Source organism: Tursiops truncatus, chromosome 6 (genome assembly GCF_011762595.2).
Source record: "Tursiops truncatus isolate mTurTru1 chromosome 6, mTurTru1.mat.Y, whole genome shotgun sequence".
NCBI classification, from domain to species: Eukaryota; Metazoa; Chordata; class Mammalia; order Artiodactyla; family Delphinidae; genus Tursiops; species Tursiops truncatus.
The window spans coordinates 70,773,553-70,791,769 of NC_047039.1; the positions used below are offsets into that span (position 1 = coordinate 70,773,553).

The window sequence follows — 18,217 nt, forward strand, 5'->3', positions numbered from 1 at the left end:
ACATCTTGGGTCAAAAATCAAGCTTCAGTAAATTTAAGAAAAGTGAATTCATATCAAGCATCTTTTTTGACCACAATGCTATGAGATTAGAAATCAATTCCAGGGAAAAAAACATAAAAAACACTAGCACATGGAGGCTAAACGTTACTAAATAACCGAGAGATCACTGAAGAAATCAAAAAATACCTAGAGACAAATTACAATGAAAATACGACGATCCAAAACCTATGGGATGCAGCAAAAGCAGTTCTAAGAGGGAAGTTTATAGCTATACAAGCCTACCTCAAGAAACAAGAAAAATCTCAAATAAACAATCTAACCTTACACTGAAAAAACCTAGAGAAAGAGGAACAAACAAAACCCAAAGTTAGTAGAAAGAAAGAAATGATAAAGATCACAGCAGAAATAAATGAAATAGAAACAAAGAAAACAGTAGCAATGATCAATAAAACTAAAAGCTGGTTCTTTGAGAAGATAAACAAAATTGATAAAACATTAGCCAAACTCATCAAGAAAAAGAGGGAGAGGACTCAAATCAATAAAATTAGAAATGAAGAAGGAAAAGTTACAACAGACACCACAGTAATACAAAGCATCCTAAGAGAATACCACAAGCAACTCTATGCCAATAAAATGGACAACCTGGAAGAAATGGACAAATTCTTAAAAAAGCACAAGTTTCCAAGACTGAACCAGAAAGAAATAGGAAATATGAACAGAACAATCACAAGCACTGAAATTGAAACTGTGATTAAAATCTTCCAACAAACAAAAGTCCAGGACCAGATGGCTTCACAGGTGAATTCTATCAAACATTTAGAGACGAGCTAACACCCATCCTTCTCAAATTCTTCCAAAAAACTGCAGAGGAAGGAACACTCCCAAACTCATTCTATGAGGCCACCATCACCCTGATACCAAATCCAGAAAAAGATACTACAAAAAAAGAAAATTATAGACCAATATCACTGATGAATATAGATGCAAAAATCCTCAACAAAATACCAGCAAACAGAATCCAACAACACATTAAAAGGATCATACACCATGATCAAGTGGGATTTATCCCAGGGACGCATGGATTCTTCAATATACTCAAATTAATCAACGTGATACACTATTAACAAATTGAAGAATAAAAACCATATGATCATCTCAATAGATGCAGAAAAACCTTTTGACAAAATTCAACACCCATTTATGATAAAAGCTCTCCAGAAAGTGGACATAGAGGGAACCTCCCTCAACATAATAAAGGCCATATATGACGAACCCACAGCAAACATCATCCTCAGTGGTGGAAAACTGAAACCATTTCCTCTAAGATCAGGAACAAGACAAGGATGTCCACTCTCACCACTATTATTTAACATAGTTTTGGAAGTCCTAGCCATGGCAAGCAGAGAGGAAAAAGAAATAAAAGGAATACAAATTGGAAAAGAAGAAGAAAAACTGTCACTGTTTCCAGAGGACATGATACTATACATAGAGAATCCTAAAGATGCCACGAGAAAACTACTAGAGCTAATCAATGAATTTGGTAAAGTTGCAGGATACAAAATTAATGCACAGGAATCTCTTGCATTCCTATACACTAATGATGAAAAATCTGAAAGAGAAATTAAGGACATACTCCCATTTACCACTGCAACAAAAAGAATAAAAAACGTAGGAATAAACCTCCCTAAGGAGACAAAATACCTTTATGCAGAAAACTATCAGACACTGATGAAAGAAATTAAAGATGATACAAACAGATGGAGAGACGTACCATGTTCTTGGATTGGAAGAATCAATACTGTGAAAATGACTATACTACCCAAAGCAATCTACAGATTCAGTGCAATCCTTATCAAATTACCAATGGCATTTTTTACAGAACTAGAACAAAAAATCTTAAAATTTGTATGGAGACACAAAAGACCCCAAATAGCCAATGCAGTCTTGAGGGAAAAAAACAGAGCTGGAGGAATCAGACTCCATGACTTCAGACTATACTGCAAAGCTATAGTAATCAAGACAATATGGTACTAGCACAAAAACAGAAATACAGATCAATGGAATAGCATAGAAAGCCCAGAGATAAACCCATGCACCTATGGTCAACTAATTTATGAGAAAGGAGGCAAGGATATACAATGGAGAAAACACAGTCTCTTCAATAAGTGGTGCTCGGAAAACTGGACAGCTACATGTAAAAGAATGAAATTAGAACACTCCCTAACACCATATACAAAAACAAATTCAAAATGGATTAGAGATTGAAATGTAAGACTGGACACTATAAAACTCTTAGAAGAAAACATAGGAAGAACAGTCTTTGACATAAATCACAGCAAGATTTTTTTGATCTACCTCCTAGATTAATTGAAATAAAAACAAAAATAAACAAATGGGACCTAAAGAAACTTAAAAGCTTTTGCAAAGCAAAGGAAACTACAAACAAACGAAAAGACAACCCTCAGAATGGGAGAAAATTATTTGCAAATGAATCAATGGACAAAGGATTAACCTCCAAAATATATAAACAGCTCAATATTAAAAAAAAACAAACAACCCAATCAAAAAATGGGCAGAAGACCTAAACAGACGTTCCTCCAAAGAAGACATACAGGTGGCCAAGAAGCACATGAAAAGCTGCTCAACATCACTAATTATTAGAGAAATGCACATCTAAACTACAATGAGGTATCACCTCACACCAGTTAGAATGGGCATCATCAAAAAATGTACAAATAACAAATGCTGGAGAGGATGTGGAGAGAAGGGAACCCTCTTGCACTGTTGGTGGGAATGTAAATTGATACATCCACTATGGAGAACAGCATGGAGGTTCCTTAAAAAACTAAAAATAGAATTACCATATGACCCAGCAATCCCACTACTGGGCATATACCCAGAGAAAACCATAATTCAAAAAGACACATGCACCCCAATGTTCATTGCAGCTCTTTTTACAATAGCCAGGTCATGGAAGCAACCTAAATGCCAATCGACAGATGAATAGATAAAGATGTGGTACATATATACAATGGAATATTACTCAGCCATAAAAAGGAATGAAATTGGGTCATTTGTAGAGAAGTGGATGGATCTAGAGTCTGTCATACAGAGTGAAATAAGTCAGAAAGAGAAAAACAAATATATTAACGCATATATGTGAAACCTAGAAAAATGGTGCAGATGAACTGGTTTGCAGGGCAGAAATAGAGACACAGATGTAGAGAACAAATGTATGGACACCAAGCGGGGAAAGTGTGGGGGTGTGTGGTGGTGGTGGGATGAATTGGGAGATTGGGATTGACATGTATTCACTAATATGTATAAAAGAGATAACTAATAAGAACCTGCTGTATAAGAAATAAATAAAATTAAATTTAAAAAAATCTTAATACTTAAGAAGATTAAGAAAAATCCTCATGTGAAATGTAAGATGCACATCAAAAGGAAGGACTGTTAATTAATGCAAAAAAATAGATGCAACTTCAGAGAAATATATAAACATAGAACTGTTTATTTGTCTTACCTGATTAAATTCTGACAAACCTGGCATCCTGCAGTACATCTTAATTAAAGAAATAAAACCACTGTTAGTTTATTAATATATTTGAAAACATATTTAATGCTTATTCAGTAAATATCTGTTAATCTTCCATAATCTGGAAATCAGGGTTTACTGAGTACTCATACATCATCTCCCAAATATTCCCAGATGTCATTTACCATATAGAATTACATTGCAGCAACTATGATCTAATTAACAGAATACTGAGTTTGGAACCAAAATACCTGGATTTAAATCTCAATGATTTAACAATTCCTCTAAGCCCCAGTTTTCACATCTGAAAATAATATCTGAACCATACAGTTATTAAAATGATTAAGAGTGATAATATATGTAAAGTGTCTTATAGTATCTGGTACATTGCAGGATGTATAAAAATGGTGGCTATTGTTATTATACTATGAAGATAACACAGAATTCCTGAGAATTAAGTAAGAAAACATACATATACAATTTTAAAACCCTAAAACACTATCAAACTGAGGAACAGTTGGTATGATTATAATAATTATATTTATTAATCTCTTTCTTATGATTCAAAAAAGCCTTCTGGATTTGGGAGTTAGCATTATGATCATCAATGATCATATTTTAAGTGTGAAGAAGTTTTAACTAGAAAAGAAATCTAGGTAAAATAATGGAAGAAAAGGTAGTGTTCATAGAATCAATCATTCTAAATTATTCAGAGATGAATATTCAGGTCTTTCACTTCTTCCTGTCCCCAGCCTTTTAGAAATCTTTTTTCTCAGAAGCTTCACTTCGACAAGTTCCAAATGTGAAAGAAAAAGACGTTGTAATCAAGTCTATCAGATTTGTTTCTTATTAGGAGCTACAAAAAGAATCAGTAAAAGACAAACCTTCATCTAAATTTAAAATAGTGAACTACCACTCTTTTGCTGTGTTCCATAAGGAAGAAAACTGCATGAAAGCCACAGTTTTGAGAATCTTACTAGGATCTAAGAAAAAGGCTGGCATGGAAGGAATAGCCATAGTCATCCATCCATTTTTTACAATCACAAAATAAGAGAGACTGCTTTTTTCCCATAAAAAGTAGTATAGCTTCGACCATTCATGGAATTATGATCACTGATACTCTTCTTGAGTCTGTGGGCTAATGACCTATAGTTTACCACTTTTCATGAGGTTCAAGGTGACTGTGAAGATGATTTTCCATTTACAGAGCAGTGGAAGCCACCTGAGCTCAATGTGCCTTCTACTGCAGCCACTATCATATTACAAAATCTCATAAAAGATGAAGGGAAAAAACAAGGTTACCCTGCCTTTTTATTCTGTAAACATTTTATAAGCAGGTAAAATGAGGATTTCCAATCACGCGGCTTACAAGCCACAGGTAACTCAAAGAGGGTGGGACTAGTAAATATTTAACAAAGGCAAAGAACACTATTTTAGTCATCATCCCCAAAGAACTAGAATTTCAGTGGCCTCACCTGCTACCTTTCATGAGCATACAGCTGTGATTTCTAAACTTCAAATGAATGTAAGGCCAAAGGCTCAGCAGAATCTAAAAATAGAGTGGTCCCCCTAATTAAAATACTGCTCTCCTATTTTCCTTTCCTTTTAATTCTTTTCCCCCAGGGCAATGCTACCCAATCTTAATTTCATGGACCCTATTACCCTGGGGAATTTTCCATAGACCTCTCTTCCTCTATCTTTCACTGGCTGCTGTTTTGAACTTTGTTCTACAAGTAGAACTTCCAAAGGGTTGTCAAGAACTCAGAATAATCAAATGCAAATCATTCCATTCTGCTGCCCATTATCTGCTTAAGCAAAAAGCCTGCAGGAGGAAAAAATTAACTGTTTGCATAATCTGAGCATGGAGTCCTGAAATATCCCAGTTACTACATTCACAGACACTTGGGGATAAGGAAGTCACACTATTTTGAATATTCAATACTCAAAAGTTGTAAATTTTTTATCCAAACCCGGTGGAATGGATGTAGCACTAGCTATTTCCCTGGTATCTATCCTCCCAGGAAGAGGAACAGGAACATCAAAGATAAAGCAGCAGAGTGAAATCTACCACAATATTAACAGTGGCTCCACAGGGCAAACAATCATATCTCTAAATTCCAGTAAACAGTCCTCCAAGTACTGTTGCTTTAAAAAGAAAAATGTAATTAAAAATTGTACCTGTGAGGGTCCTTTGAGCTGGGTATGATTTTGTTACATTCTCTCTTGTCGAACACTCCTTCAATCCAGGATTTCTGGGACTGGATAGAAAAATGTCATTATTTTCATAGTCTCATTAAATGAAAACACAGTATAACCACAGTAGTCCAGGTAGGCAAGATATACTTAAATATAATAGACCCTAATTAAAATGCCAAGACCAGCCCCAAACCCCTAAGCATTTATTAGGTTCTATTACAGACAACATAGACACAAATAAGCCAATGTGAACACAAAAATATTCACAAAGTTAATTGGTCCACAATCTCATTTTAAGTGAAAGATCCCTAAATGCACAAAACTCTACCAAGGAAGTAAAGATATAGCAGAAGCATTCTCTTAATTCTGCCAGAAGTCACTTTTAAATCTTGTACCATAACCCTACAGAGTGAATATTAAGCTCTCAAACTTCAGAATTCTCACTTATAAAGTCCCACTTTGGCTAAGATTTGACAGGAAGCTGGAAAGAGGAGAGATGTAACCTCAGCAAGATTCTGTAAAAGAGTTCAATCTACAACAAATCTGGAGGATATGTAATGGAGAATATCACACGTGTGCCCTCAGAAGGGAACTTAACTGAGGAACTGATTTCCCATAAATGCCTGATTCACAGAAGACGAGACTTATTTCCTGACCAATAACCATATGCCAAGAATCTCTCCCCATCCTCAAGACAATGAATTTACTGCTTAGACACTGGCTGGATGTCTCCCTCTTTGCACTCCCTGCCCCAAACCCTCAACAGACTCGCCTGTAGCTTGCTACAGCATTCATTTCCCAAATTCAATTCCTCTGCTATTCCTGAATAAACTCAATTTCTGATCATTCAGGCTTGCCTCAGTCTACCTCTTTATTTAGGTTGACAATTTGATACACATTGTATAAGCATGGCTTACCACTGGCTGAATTTCAAAATATCTGAATTCATTCAACAAATATGTTGAAATAGGCCTCCATATGGCATGCTGGGAATTCTATGGCAAATAAGACAAAGTTCTTACTCTGAAGGAACTTAGAATAAAAAGAAGGAAACGGTTAACAAATTGATATCATTAAACTTCATGTGTAACATTTACCTATTAAAAATGGCTCCAGGGGGCTTCCCTGGTGGCGCAGTGGTTAAGAGTCCACCTGCCGATGCAGGGGACACAGGTTCGTGCCCCGGTCCGGGAAGGTCCCACATGCCGCGGAGCCCCTGGGCCCGTGAGCCATGGCCGCTGAGCCTGCGCATCCGGAGCCTGTGCTCCACAACGGGAGAGGCCACGACAGTGAGAGGCCCGCGTACCGCAAAAAAAAAAAAAAAAAAAAAGGCTCCAGGGACTTCCATGGTGGTCCATTGGGTAAGACTCCACACTCGCAATGCAGGGTGCCCAGGCTCAATCCCTGGTTAGGGAACCAGATCCTGCATGTGTGCTGCAACTAAGAGTCCGCATGCCACAACTGAGTCCACATGCCGCAATTAAGACCCGGTGCAGCCATAATTAATTAATTAATTTTAAAAAACCAGCTCCAAAAAGGGTCCCTAATTTAGCAGCCTATGTATACAAATTAAGCAAGCTATGCTCAACCACTCCCTTCTTTTAAAAGGCTAGACAGCTGAATCTAGTAGAATGATGTGGGCAAATTACTTTCTTCAGGCCTGTTTTCCCATCTATTAAAAAGGAGATAATAACAGTAATACCTACTGTTGGGCTACTGAAAGGAATTAAGGCTTGGATTTCTCCCTGGGACTTACTCGGGCTCAGTAAAGCTTAGTTATTATTATTGGTAATATCAAAGGTAAAAATTAGCTTTCTGGTTGGTACCATGGGAACTTAACTTTGATGTATTTTTTTCATAGAAAAATACTTCCTGACCTCCAAATCTCCCTCCTATGACCTCTCATATTTCAAACGAATGACTTTTATGGGTCCATTTTCCCCCACTAGACTCCAGCTCCTACAGGCCCCATGCCAGTCATTTCTGTTGCCCCAGGGCCCAACCCAATGATTGTTGAATGAGCAACAAAATGAACACACTTAAAATAGAACTTCAAGAATCCATGTATACAATTTTCTCTCCAAGGGTGTAAACAGGAAACCTGTGCCATAACAAGAACATGGAAACATTCCTCCTGCAACTCCCATATCTTATCTCAAAACTACAGGAAAAGAAAAGCAGGCTTAATTTGCAAGTGTTTCAAACAATTCTTCAATTTAGAACTTTACTTTTTCCCCCTACCTCATAATGGTAGCCTTTGCAATATACTCTTCAGCACATATGGAAGAGGTCCCCCCATGTTCAGTTCAACAGAGAACTATTAGGAACCATATGTTTGTTAGTTCTGATTCAATAGCCCAAATCTATTGAGGCCAAATACTCAACATGTGTTTGCCACTTGGAGCAGCACATTGTCATTGACGGCAGAGAATATGTCATTTCTGCAACTATCATGACAGTCTTTAGAGACTGGGTGTTTTTTATATACTGGGGCAGGAGAGTTGTGTTTTAACTGTGGTTGTTATTTGGGGAAGGGAAAGGCAGAGGATAAAGAAGGGAAATAGTGTTGGTCTCAGGCTGTGTTGGCACAAATAGTTTGCCTTACCCTAAAATATAATCAGATTTTACATACAAGCCCAGGGCTGGGGAATAGCAAAGAAATGTCCAAAGACTAATCCTCTAATGGTAGCTATACATGAATTAATTCCTGATGTCACTGAAAGTATTTCTACACTGGGGCTTTTTAGGGTTTCCAGATAACAGATTCTTTCTCAGGGGAATCTCTGAGAAGGAATAGTCTTACAGGTATTCCTTGATTTAAAAAAAAATCTTTCTAAATGTACATGGATTTTTTTTTAAACATCCAGGGGACTGTGTGATTGGGGGTTGAAGGGCACACAGCTAACAAGTAATTTATTTTCTTTTTAAAAACTTTTCCATACTTAAAAAAATCTAACATTTAAAAAATACTTTTCCAGGTGAAACTACTTCCTTTTTATAGCCCCCACTCTAATATACATCACAGCACTCACAATGCTTAACTGCACCTATTCAGTTGTTTTTTCCTTAACATTATTGTAATCTACTTCAAGATAAGCATTAGTTTATTTATCATGGAATCTATAGCATGCAGGGAAGCACCAGAATGGATCAAATAGAGAAAATATTTTCAGACTCCAGACTGACATTTTTTATCTTCTCTACACAGTCCCTCCCTTGGAGCAAGGACCTCTTCAAACTGAGTGCCAGGCAGATGGATTTCCACAGTGCACGATCTGTTGGCTGGGGAAACATCAGTGCAAAGCCAGCCTGTATACTTTGAAGACTCAGCTCAGGGTCTCCTACAGGGTTTTGTCCACAATCTGAGGGATACCTTGGGGGACTCACTTGATCCAAGATTAAGAGTCTCAGGCAAAGGGCATCCAAACCTAAAATAATCCAAACCCAAGGATCTGGCTCGCCAACACTGCCACAAGTTGACCTCACTGGTTTTCCGGTAAATAATCTTTCCAGAAGGCAGCATTTAGGAGTACTTCATAAAGAACACAAAATAACCTTACGTGTTTTCTTCTCTTTGGGTAGTTAGAGGGCACTATTTGCTGGTAATGATTTCTTTTTTCTTTTTTCTTTTCTTTTGTAACATCTTTAATAGAATGTTAACTAAATAACTCACAATTCCCTAAAATGCCACTTCTCCTGTTTAGGTGAGAAATTTATATGAAATTTTCGTATACTGCCTTGTTGAGCAAAAGCATTTAGAACTTCAGAATGACTGTTTAGATTATATAAACTCATGAGTACATGAGTAAAACATTTATGAATTCTCCACAGAGTCTAATGGGGAATTAGAAGAACTCAACAGTGACCTACTTAGTAGAGCGTATCATAAAAGTTCAAACTAAAATACCATACCCCATCCCTCCACTCCCCAGATTGGTGAAAGCCCTCTTTATGTTAGTCCAAAATCACAATTTCAAATGGCAATGAGAAGACATCCTTTCCTCTGTCACACATGCTTCAGCCTTATTCAGTATCCTAGGGAATTAAACTTGCAAACAAAATGTTTATAATTTCAGATCATGTGAAATCATTTTGATAAGAAGGGAAAAGGAAATGGGAGGTTTCCCTTTTGGGTGTTCTTTACAACTGCCCGTGGAAAGTGAAATACAGAGTTTAACTGAATGCTGGGCCTATTTGTTGTATAACCACTCTAACCTATTAAGGTTTCCAAGTTAGATATACTCAATTTCCAATTTCCACCCAGCAAAATATCCACAAATATGTTATCCAAGTACACAGATGGTCTTCATTTATGCTACAAATATCTTGTTAAATTATCCAAAACTTTACTAGGACTACATCCAAGTGAACTACATAGTCTAAAAAACAACTTCTTGGAGTGAAGCTTCACTATTAGTGGAGTTATACTCAAATAACTGACTTTTAGAAAACCCACCATCCTCTGAGACAATAAAGCCTTTATTAGGAATTACAGGTTAAAGGCAATTTCATTTATGTCATCCATAGTAAGCTTTATTTGTACAATGAAGATTACTTGTTTCATTTTCTAAGTGTAACACGGCAGAAAGAACAATGCTTCTTGAAATTCCATGCAGACACATACCACATATTTAACTTGGACAAATTCAAAATCTTTGCTAAAAGACTGAGAGAGGGCTTATCATATTGAGTGAAGTCAGTCAGACAAAGACAAATATTATATGATATCACTTATATGGAGAATCTAAAAAAGATACAAATGAATTTTTTTACAAAATATAAATAGACTAACAGACATAGAAAACAAACTTATGGTTACCAAAGGGGATAGCGGGGGTTGGGGGGAGGTGGGAGGGATAAATTAGGAGTTTGGGATTAACAGACACACACTATATATAAAATAGGTAAATAACAAGGACCTACTATATAGCACAGGGAACTGTACTCAATATCTTGTAATAATCTATAATGGAAAAGAATCTGAAAAAGAATACATGCATATATATGTGTGTGTGTGTGTGTGTGTGTGTGTGTGTGTGTGTGTGTGTGTGTGTGTGTGTGTGTATAGCTGAATCACTTTGCTGTACACTTGAAACTAATACAGCATTGTAAACCAACTATACTTCAATTTTTAAAAAGTGGAAAATAAAAAAAGAATGAAAGAGGACTAGAAGAAAAAGGTGAGAAGAAGATATAAAATGTTGAAGTATGGACAATATCAATGCCATTCCACATTCAGGAGTATACTATGCCCAAGAGCAGCAGTTCTCAAACTTTTGGGGTTTAGGACTCCTTCACAGTCATTAAATTTACCAAGGACCTCCAGAAAGCTTTCACTTATAGAGTATAGCTACCAATATTTATGTATTCAAAATTAGAACTGGGACTTTTTAAAGTATTTACCCATTAGTTAATTTAAAAATAATTATGGTAAACCTATTACATGTTAAAATAAATAAAATATTTTTCACGAAAAATATTTTTAAAAGGTTTATGAGAAGAGCATTGTATTTTTGTCTGGCTTAAGACAGCTGGATTCTCATATCTGCTTCTGCATTCAATCTGTTACAAAGTGTTTTAGGTTGAAGTATATAAAAAGAATTGGCCTCACACAGACATGGAGTTGGAAAAAGAAAATAGTATTTTAATAGCCTTTTCAGATATTATGGATTTGTCATGTAACATCAGGAAAACTCCACTGTATGCTCATGATAGAATGAGTAAAACAGGGAAATAATGTACCGTTATAAAAATAATTTGGCGGGACTTTCCTGGTGGCACAGTTGTTAAGAATCCGCCTGCCAGTGCAGGGGACACAGGTTCGATTCCTGGTCCCGGAAAATCCCACATGCCGCGGAGCAACTAAGCCCGTGTGCCACAGCTATGAGCCTGCACTCTATAGCCCGCAAGCCATAACTACTGAGCCCGCATTCCTAGAGTCTGTGCTCCTCAACAAGAGAAGCCACCGCAATGAGAAGCCCTCGCACGGCGACGAAGAGTAGTCCCCGCTCGCCCCAACTAGAGAAAGCCCATGCACAGCAACGAGGACCCAATGCAGCCAAAAAAAACCCAATAATAATAATTTGGGGACTTCCCTGGTGGTCCAGTGGGTAAGTCTCCACACTCCCAACGCAGGGGGCCTGGGTTTGATCCCTGGTTGGGGAACTAGATCCCGCATACATGCCGCAACTAAGAGTCCACGTGCTGCAACTGAGTCTGCGTGACACTACTAAGAAGTGTGCATGCTGCAATGTAGATCCTGCCTGCCACAACTAAGACCCGGCACAGCCATAAATAAATAAATAAATAAATATTTTTAAAAAAGTAATAATTTTGATTTTGAGGACCTTTGAAAGGGTCTCAAAGATCCCAAGGAGTCCCCAGGGATACCACACATGAAAGACCACTGCCCCAAAGTGACTTCATAGGCAATAGGGTTGAGTGTGAGTGAGAGACAGGACCTACTGTTTCCTGGTTGGTCTCAGGTCCCACATGCATGCCTTAAGTCTGCCCATCTCATCGCAATGATTGCACTGTAGTATTTCAACATCCCTTATTTAATCTGGTGCTCAACTGAAGAAAGTTCCAACATAGAGAAAAAGCAACTAGAGACCAAATCTTCACGTACTTCTCTTTCTAAGCAATGCAAGGGACTTTTGAAGGATAATTTTGACTGCATTCATTTTTAACTTAACAGCTGACTTTAGTACCTACCACATCCTTCCTCCCAAAGATGTCATTGAAGCATGATGAGTGTGGTTATCAGCCCTCCAGAACCCATAGGCAGCATATATTATATCAGTTTACCCACTCTTCCTTTAAAATATTGATACCGCTAAGAATAATAGCTTCATTCATTCATTCCTTCAAAATACTTTGATGGGCATATCACATGGTTGTAATAAAAATAAATAAAATTGTGTCCCAAAGACCAACACCAAAAGAGAAGAAACTATGTTTACTAATAGATACCAAGTATGGCACAAGAGCAAGCTGTGGGACTCCTTGGAAGTAGAAATCCCTTCTGTCCGCCAGTATCTGGGGAGTCTTCATGGAGGACACAAAACTTAGGAAAGTCCTTGAAAGATGACAAAGGTTTTGAAAGGTGGTTGATGAAATTCAGTGGTGATTAGAAATGCAGAGATTTAGGCCTGGGGGAGAATTCAGAGGACAACGATGTTAAGGTATGGCAAAAGCCACAGAGTCACTGGGGAGCAGAGAACAGAGAAGATAAAAGAGCCAGGAACCTCTGGGAGCATCTAAGCATAGCGTGTAGAAGGGCTCAGGGAATGAAAACAGAGTTATGAATCAGGATGGTAACATGATACCTGAAGTTAAGAAGGGAGAAAGTTTTTCTCTTTAATAAAAATGTTTGCATTATTTCAAAAATAGGTAGTTTCAAAGAAAAACTGAGAAGTGTTTAATATTGAAAACAAAGTAAGGAGGACAATTTTTGTCCATGACAAACAAATAGATTGAGAGAGAGTCAGGAAATAGGTTGTAAAACAGAGAAGAAAGCTAGTGTAAGATATCCTTGGGAGAAAGAAATAAAAACAGCCACTAGACCAACAAAGTAAAGCAAAAGCCAACATTAACGTAGACTTTCATATATGCCAAGGGCTGGGCTAAATGCTTTATGCGCTAGCTAAAGTAATATTCACAACTGTGAGCTAAATACAGTGATTATCACCTCTACAGAGGAGGAGCAGTTTCTATCAAATACCAGCACCAGCATTCTTTTACACTATGTTTAATAGGCAACGTTGAAAGAAAGTTTATCTTATGTTAAGAAAGTTTGAACCTTGTATGTAGATAAATGAGAGTGAAGATGCAAGAGAGAATAAAAATGACTTGAGACTTTGGCGGTGGCGGGGGTGGGGGCGGGGAGCAGGGGAAAAAAATGGTATGAATAACCAAGGAGGAAGGCTCAGCCTTGAAGAAAATGCTTCCTCTTCTGACAGACGCAAGGAGTGGAATGGCAAACTTTCCCTTCTTGGTAATTTTGCCCCAGACCCTATAATCAATGTTCTATAGAAAGTCATAGACCATTTAGCTCAGACGGCTGCAAATCTCAGCATTCTCCTTTGCTCATCTTAACCAGAGAGAAAGGAAGGCAGGAGATACACGTGCAGTCACAGTGCCCCTTTCTATTACCAGCTCTCTACAGTACATCAGTACAGTACAGTATGTATTCTATGAACCACAAAGCATATAAAATGCTCTCTCAGTAGAGGATCCACCCAACTTAAAAGATAGACGGGGAACACCAATAGTATCCCACTGATCACCCTATGGAGAAACTGCCACACAATATTCCAGGAATGTCCCTCATATGCTAACCAAAAATGTGTGCCCCAGGTTATGGGGGTCTGCAGACAACTAAACTGAGGCAATAGGAATTTAGAGTAAAAAATAAGAGTAGGGCTTCCCTGGTGGCGCAGTGGTTGACAGTCCGTCTGCCGATGCAGGGGACTTCCCCCGGTGCGGGAAGATCCCACATGCCGCGGAGCGGCTGGGCCCGTGAGCCATGGCCGCTGAGCCTGCGCGTCCGGAGCTTGTGCTCCGCAACGGGAGACGCCACAACAGTGAGAGGCCCGCGTACCGCAAAAATAAATAAATAAATAAATAAATAAATAAATAAATAAATAAATAAATAAATAAGAGTAAATGTAATTGGAGATTAATGGGCAGTCAGGGCAAGGTATAATGAAAGGAAACGAAGTGGGGAGCAAAAGCAAGGTGTGTTTTCTTCTCTAGTCTGTAAGAAATCTCTATCAGCAAACTGGAGAAATACTGTTCTTCCTGGGTAATTCACCCCAGGGGTTGTTAAAATAATTTCCAGCCGTCCAGTTGTGCGGATGTAAATTTTCATGAGCATTCCTTCAGCTACATTTAGGTACTCCACTTCCATTAAAAAAATTAATTATAATTACTTTAGGTAAACATTTTACAACTGTGTGCCTAATTGCTACATAGCAAAAAACAAACAAAACATATTTGCTATAATGTTATAATTGTTAAAATGCCGCTCTTAGTTCTTTTACTCTAAGCCTGTACTCTATCATTCATGTAACATGTAAGCCAGGCCCCATTAACTTTTTCTTAACAGGGAATTTTGCAAAGTATAAAAGCCACCAGTACAACAGATAAGAAAGAAGAAAATGTTTTCTGCTCATACAGGCACATGGAAGTATTATGACTCTATAGAACAGATAAACTATCCATTGTTTCCCTAAATATATTAAATCAAGGATCATCTTTGAGGATATCACACACTTGTTTCCACAGGATGCAATTTTGATAAATTCCTTTCCAAGAGTTTTCTACCAGTTATCAACTAAGAATATTCCCTCCCCTAAATCTTATATCTTAATATAAGATTTTTGCCTTCATCTTTAGGATTTTTTAACTTAATTTTTAAAAAAATATCTTTGAGATGTTTAACTTAATTTAAAAGATAGAAATCATAAAGATTTTTTATCTTAATTTAAGCTGAGAGATTTAGGGTAGGGTACTAATCAGGTTGGTTTTTTTCTTTGTCTCAAAAAAAAAAAAAAATATCACATCCAGAACAAACAATTCCCCTAAAATTCAAGGAGGAAAAAGATGTTTTAATGGAATGAGGGTAGTTCAGTAAGTTGAGAATCAGAAGTCTGTCAGTGGGGTACCAAGAATTCTGTAACAGTTGTTGGCAGGTATGAAATCTCATTTGCTAGGAAAAGATTTCCCAACTTCTGTTTCTGGCTGTTATACTTGATTTTCAAAGTGCCAGTGTTGTTGTTTAGAAACTGACTGTACTTTTGATGCAATTCAGGAAGGAAAAGGGAACATAGCTACTGCACAATGCCTTTCTCTAAGTCATTGAGAAGCCAAACTACACAACAGGTTTTCATTTTCACCGGGTTTTGATTATTAAGACATTTCTTCTGCATTTAATTTCTTCTGCTATTTTAAGATGAGAAGAAATATACTCTATCCATAAGGAAGAGACCTTGAAATGACCTAAAAAGGCAATTCTAAGAGAGTGATTAAACAAAAGAAAAGCAGCTTTTTTCTTTAAAGAATGTGTTGCTCAAATGCTCACCTATTTTGTGATTGATTGTATTATAAAGAAGAATGTTCTACCTTAGTCACCTCCAGCTGCAAACTGAGGAAGACTCTCTCCCTTAACCAAACTTGAGTCAGGCTCTTTCTGACTTGAGTCCTCTTTCTAACTAGGCCCCAAACTTGGGCTCTGTCCTTGGCCCACTTAGTCCATTTTTATCAAGAATTCTGCTGAGTTAATTCAGCAAAAATCTCCCACGCTTGCTATCTGATCACTCTACTCTGGCCCACCTTCAGCAAGAATCCTGTTGAGTTGGTTTAGCAAGAATCCCCCTAGCCTTGATGTTTCCTCTTGACCCTTCTCCATCCACTGACCCCATCTTGCTCCTTGGCAATAAATCTCCACTTTCCTCGTATTTGGAGTTGAGCCTGATCTCTCTTCCCTCCTGCAAAACCCACATTGCAGTCATTTTTTCTTGACTGGTCTTCCTTGCTATCTTTAACAATGTCATGAAAAAATTTTCTTTAACAAAATCCACACGACACACACACACACACACACACACACACACACACACACACACACACACACACACACACGAATCATTATCTGTGAGTCAGAGAATAAAACTGACAAAATATTGGGATTCCAATAATTCTCAGAAACTCTCTCCTGGCCTGAACCTTACAGAGCTCTTCTCTTCATTTAAACTGAAATGAAAGACTCTGACATCAAGGAGACCCCACAGAGAAGGGCCTCAGAGGTCCTGCTCTGGGTAAATGGCTCCTTTTCCTTCATCTATCACCCTGCTTTTCACACTCAGTATTTGCTGAACCCAAACACCAGCCAGCAAGATGCACTTTCCATCTGAAATGTCTCCACTAAAAGAGTTGTTTCTCAAAATGTGGTTTCTCTTTCAAAGGTAGTGGCTGTAAGGGACTTCCCTAGCGGTCCAGTGGTTAAGACTCCACACTTCCAATGCAGGAGACGTAGGTTCGATCCCTGGAGAGGGAACTAAGATCCCACAGGCCGTGCGGTGTGGCCAAAAAAAAAAAAAAAAAAAAGGTAGCGTCTGTAAGCAGCTCAAGAAACCAAAACATGAGCCGGAAAGGCTTGCCTCTATTTCATCCAAGAACAAAGATCCAATCCGCAAAGACTTATGTCAATTCACTGACTCCCTCCTAGTTTGTCTTTCTTAAGACTGTCTTAGGGAATTCCCTGGCAGTCCAGTGGTTAAGACTCCACACTCTCACTGCCCCGAGAGGACCTGGGCTCAATCCCTGGTCGGGGAACTAAGATCCTGCAAGCCGAGCGGCATGGCCAAAAAAAAAAAAGACTGCCCTAAAGACTCTAGCTAATACTATAAAGCGTTTAAATCTTAAGACTTTGAACCCTCTTTGTTTTAATCCAACAATATCTACTCACTTGACCTGATCACAGAGCAAAACTGCCTACTTGGAACCTGAGTTTCTCTAGGCCAGATAAGGACAAAGATTGGGGGGTTTGTTTTTTGTTTGTTTTAAATCACTTTAAAGCAGACACTAACAGTGGTGACAAAGGTTAGACAGGATTAACTGATCCAGGCTAAGGATCTCTAAAGTACCCTCTGGACTTAAATCCTTCTGGAAGGAAAATTCTCTTTCCTAAGATTACAGATTCATTTTACAAAAAAACTCTTGGCTCTTTCAAAGATCAGTAGAGGAAAACTGTTTTTTCCAGAAAGATGAAAGCTGTTTTCATATGCAAAGACCAACCTGCTCCACTATAAGCTAATAACCTGTTCTGTTCTATAAGATAATATAACTAGTGGGTAGCTTAGTCAGGTGGGTTACTGTAACAGAATACCATTGGCTGGGTGGCTTATACCACAAACATTTATTTCTCAACGTTTTAGAGCCTGGAAGTCCAAGATCAGGGTGCCCTCATGGTTGAGTTCTGGTGAGAACCCTCTTCCTGGTTTACAAAGGCCACCTTCTTACTGTATCTCCACATAGCAGAGAGCACTCATCTCTCTTGTGTTTCTTCTTATAAGGACACTAATCCCATTCATGAGGGCTCCTCTCTCAAGACCTAATTACCTTCCAAAGGTTTCACCTCCAAATAACATCACATTGTAGATTGGAACTTCAACATATGAACTTTTGGGGGGCACAAACATTTAGTCTACAGTAGCAACTTAAGAATTCATTTAGCACTTTCTATGTACCCACCTGCCCAACGCAAAGCACATTGTATATATTAACTCTGCCCAAGAGCATGTGGGAAGTAGGTGCAGTTATTATCTCCGTTTTACAAATGAGGACACGGAGTCAGAGAGGTTGGGTAATTTTCCCAAGAACACAACAGCTCATAAAAATAACACTAGGATTCAAACATAGGCAGTCAGATTCAAGTTCATGCCCTTAACAACTTCATTTCACCATCATTTACCCCCAGAA

The 18,217-nt window shown here is 38.0% G+C and overlaps 1 protein-coding gene across 13 annotated transcripts in view; it reads right to left on the reverse strand.

Annotated features, from left to right (window-relative positions):
- TRPM6 (transient receptor potential cation channel subfamily M member 6) overlaps positions 1 to 18,217 on the reverse strand; it is a 192,318-nt gene that overhangs the window by 167,011 nt on the left and 7,090 nt on the right. For all 13 annotated transcript variants that reach the window (XR_012332562.1, XR_012332552.1, XR_012332553.1 and 10 more), the window contains exons 2-3: positions 5,717 to 5,796; positions 3,527 to 3,565 (exon numbers count right to left, since the gene is read on the reverse strand). Coding sequence is in view for 1 of the 13 variants with exons in the window: in XM_073806224.1 (XP_073662325.1) it covers positions 3,527 to 3,565; positions 5,717 to 5,796 (119 nt within the window). In the remaining 12 variants the exon portion in view is untranslated. The remainder of the gene's footprint in view (positions 1 to 3,526; positions 3,566 to 5,716; positions 5,797 to 18,217) is intronic.